Below are 2,542 nucleotides of genomic sequence, written 5' to 3'. Positions count from 1 at the left end.
AGCGGCCGGTGGGGACCAGGCTGCGGCGGGGAAGGGGCCGCGGTACCGCTCGGGGCCGTGGCCCCGGCGCAGGGGGGGGGCTATCGGGGCGGCGGCGGGTGGGGAAGCGGCGGTGGGCGGGCGGCCGCGCTGTGCCGGTGGCCCCGCGGAGGAGCCGTCGGGGCGCCGGGGAATAAAGCCCGGAGGGCCGGAGCCCGGCGCCCCCCTCGTCCCCCGTGCTCGGCCGCGCTCCCCCGGGGCCGGGCCCGCTCGGCGGGTCCCCCCGGCCAGTTCCCAAGCACCGCCCGACACCACCGGGGCTCCCGGGCCTGTCCCGACATCACACGCGGGGCCAGGGGGTGGGTTGGGGGCCTGGAGCCCAGCTCCCGGGGCCGGGGCTCGGCCGTTCCGTTTGGCAGCCCTGAGAAGGGAGCCCGGGCCCCGTGTCCCTGGGGCCGGGGCCGAGAGCAAGTCCTGTGCCTTCGGGCCCAGAAACAGAGCCCCCGTCGGCTGTTTCTGGGCTCGGGGCCCGGGGCTGGAGGGGGGCTGGGGTGGCCGTGGCTGCGGGTGGGGGGAGGCGGGAGGGCGCTGGGCTGTGGGGCTGGGAGGGGGTGGGCAGGGTGCGTGGGCCCCCGCCGGAGGTGGGGGTCCGGTCGCGTTGGTCCCCAAAGTGAGGGAGGTTGGCATGCACCAGGCCGAATTAAACGTCTGAGATAGTCTCTGGGCGAAAAGGCACTTGTCACACCCTCTGCCTTCGTCCAACTCTTTATTCAAGGTACACACGTAATAAACACTGAACACAAACCACTGACTCAACGCGCGCGCAGTTATGACAGGTCATATTCATATCCAAGAGGTGACAGTGATTGATTTACGGCCTGGCCAAAAGCCAGGATCACTGGAACAAGCACGAGCTCTACTGGGCTGGAGCTGGAGGCACAGACACCCCGGAACTGGGAATCAGTTGGAGTGAAGCTGAGGCACCAAATGGAGCTGGAGACCAACTGCACTGGAGAGGAGACGAGCTGGAACCGAAACTGAACTGAAGCTGGACCTGAAACAAACAGAGGTAGAAACAATTAGGTTAAGCTGCAAAAGAGCTGGAGCCATAAACAACCTGGAAGAGAAAGAAAAATGGGCAAAACCAACCTACCTGAAGCTGCAAACGAGCTGGAACCACAACCAACTGGAGCTGAAATGATCAAGAGTCATCCATGGGCTGGAGCTGCAAACGAGCTGGGCCTGAGATGGGAACCACAAATGAGCTGGGGCCAGAACTGAACTGGAGCCGTCCAGGAGCTGGACCTGAAAAAAATGGGTGCAGAAACAATGAGCTGGAGCCATAAATGAGCTGGACCACAAACAGAACAGGGGCAGAAGCAACCTACCTGGAGCTGCAAAAGAGCCAGAGCCATCCATGGGCTGGAGCTGCAAACGAGCTGGTCCTGGGACAGAACCTCAGATGAGCTGGGGCCAAAACTGCACTGGAGCCGTCCAGGAGCTGGACCTGAAAAAAACAGGGGCAGAAACAATGAGCTGGAACTGCAAACAAGCTGGGCCAGAAACAATCAAGGTGGAGTTGCAAATGAGCTAGAGGTGTCCAAGAGCTGGAGCCATCCACAAGCTGGACCTGAAAAAAACTGGGGCAGAAACAACCAACCTGAAGCTACAAACGAGCTGGAGCCAAAACTGACCTGGAGCTGTCCAGGAAACCAACAGGAGCCCGAACCAACACTAAAACAACCACCCACACCCAAGCAGGGGCCCAAACAACCGACCTGTGGCTGTGCAGTCCGGGCAGGCAGAGCTGGGCAGGCGCAGGCAGGGCTGAAAAATGAGCTGGGCCAGGAACAATGAAGGTGAAGCTGCAAATGAGCTGGAGCCAGAACCAGCTGGAGCCGTCCACAAACAGGAGCTGAAACTGTCCAGAGCCGTCCAGGACCTGGACCTGAAAAAAACAGGGGCAGAAACCATGAGCTGAAGCTGCAAACAAGGTGGAACAGAAACAAAAGAGGGACAGAGACAAACAACCTGAAGCTGCAAACAAGGTGGAGCTGAAACGAGCCAGAGTCATCCGTGGGCTGGAGCTGCAAACACGCTGGAGCTCTCCATGAGCTGGACCTGAAACAGGAGCCACAAATGAGCTGGAGCCAAAACTGAACCGGAGCCGTCCAGGAGCTGGACCTGAAACAAATGGGAGGCCAAACCAACAAACCAACCAAATAAACAAAACCAAATGGGGCCCAAACAACCTGCCTGAAACCGCAGCCGAGCTGGAGCTGTGAGGTTCCCCGCAGCGTCCCCGGGCGGGCGCAGGCGGGGCTGTCCCCAGCCAGGACGGGCCATGTGCAGGGCAGGCAGCAGCATCGGCCTCGGCGCAGGCAGCCCGGCTTCTTCCTGGGGCTCCGCACCACACACACGGCTCCCGGCGTGGCTGGGGCTCCTCTGTCCGTCCATCTGCCCATCCCTGTGCAGACAGACATCACACAGTCAGAGACCAAGGGCACAGACCCAGCACCGCACACCTGTGGTGGGAGGGGAGGGACAGATGGGGATGGGACAC

General features: G+C 61.6%; 1 protein-coding gene across 3 annotated transcripts; it reads right to left on the bottom strand.

Annotated features, from left to right (window-relative positions):
• Nucleotides 1–731: 731 nt before the first annotated feature.
• On the bottom strand, nucleotides 732–2,542 carry LOC129206275 (uncharacterized). 3 transcript variants are annotated; one of them, XM_054825205.1, is made up of 6 exons: nucleotides 2,236–2,542; nucleotides 2,011–2,100; nucleotides 1,758–1,927; nucleotides 1,368–1,486; nucleotides 1,149–1,284; nucleotides 732–1,038 (listed from the first exon to the last, which is right to left on the bottom strand). In XM_054825205.1, exons 1-6 carry the CDS (start codon nucleotides 2,460–2,462, stop codon nucleotides 896–898), a joined length of 885 nt encoding a protein of 294 aa, XP_054681180.1. In that variant the 5' UTR covers nucleotides 2,463–2,542; the 3' UTR covers nucleotides 732–895. The 3 variants fall into 3 exon arrangements, with proteins under 3 accessions (XP_054681180.1, XP_054681182.1, XP_054681183.1); XM_054825207.1 differs by having other exon boundaries at nucleotides 732–1,009; nucleotides 1,132–1,284; nucleotides 2,236–2,541; XM_054825208.1 differs by having other exon boundaries at nucleotides 732–1,033; nucleotides 1,133–1,284; nucleotides 2,236–2,539.

This window comes from Grus americana, chromosome 4, assembly GCF_028858705.1.
Source record: "Grus americana isolate bGruAme1 chromosome 4, bGruAme1.mat, whole genome shotgun sequence".
Taxonomy (NCBI): Eukaryota; Metazoa; Chordata; class Aves; order Gruiformes; family Gruidae; genus Grus; species Grus americana.
This window is presented reverse-complemented; position numbering and strand designations above follow the sequence as displayed.

Excerpts from the sequence above, each read along its gene's own strand:
- LOC129206275 (XM_054825205.1), bottom strand. The coding sequence starts at position 2,462 with ATGTCTGTCTGCACAGGGATGGGCAGATGGACGGACAGAGGAGCCCCA. Across the intron at positions 1,487-1,757 it reads CCCGGACTGCACAGCCACAG|GTCCAGCTCCTGGACGGCTC; the intron begins GTCGGTTGTTTG and ends TGTTTTTTTCAG. Across the intron at positions 1,285-1,367 it reads TGGCTCTTTTGCAGCTCCAG|GTCCAGCTCCTGGACGGCTC; the intron begins GTAGGTTGCTTC and ends CATTTTTTTCAG.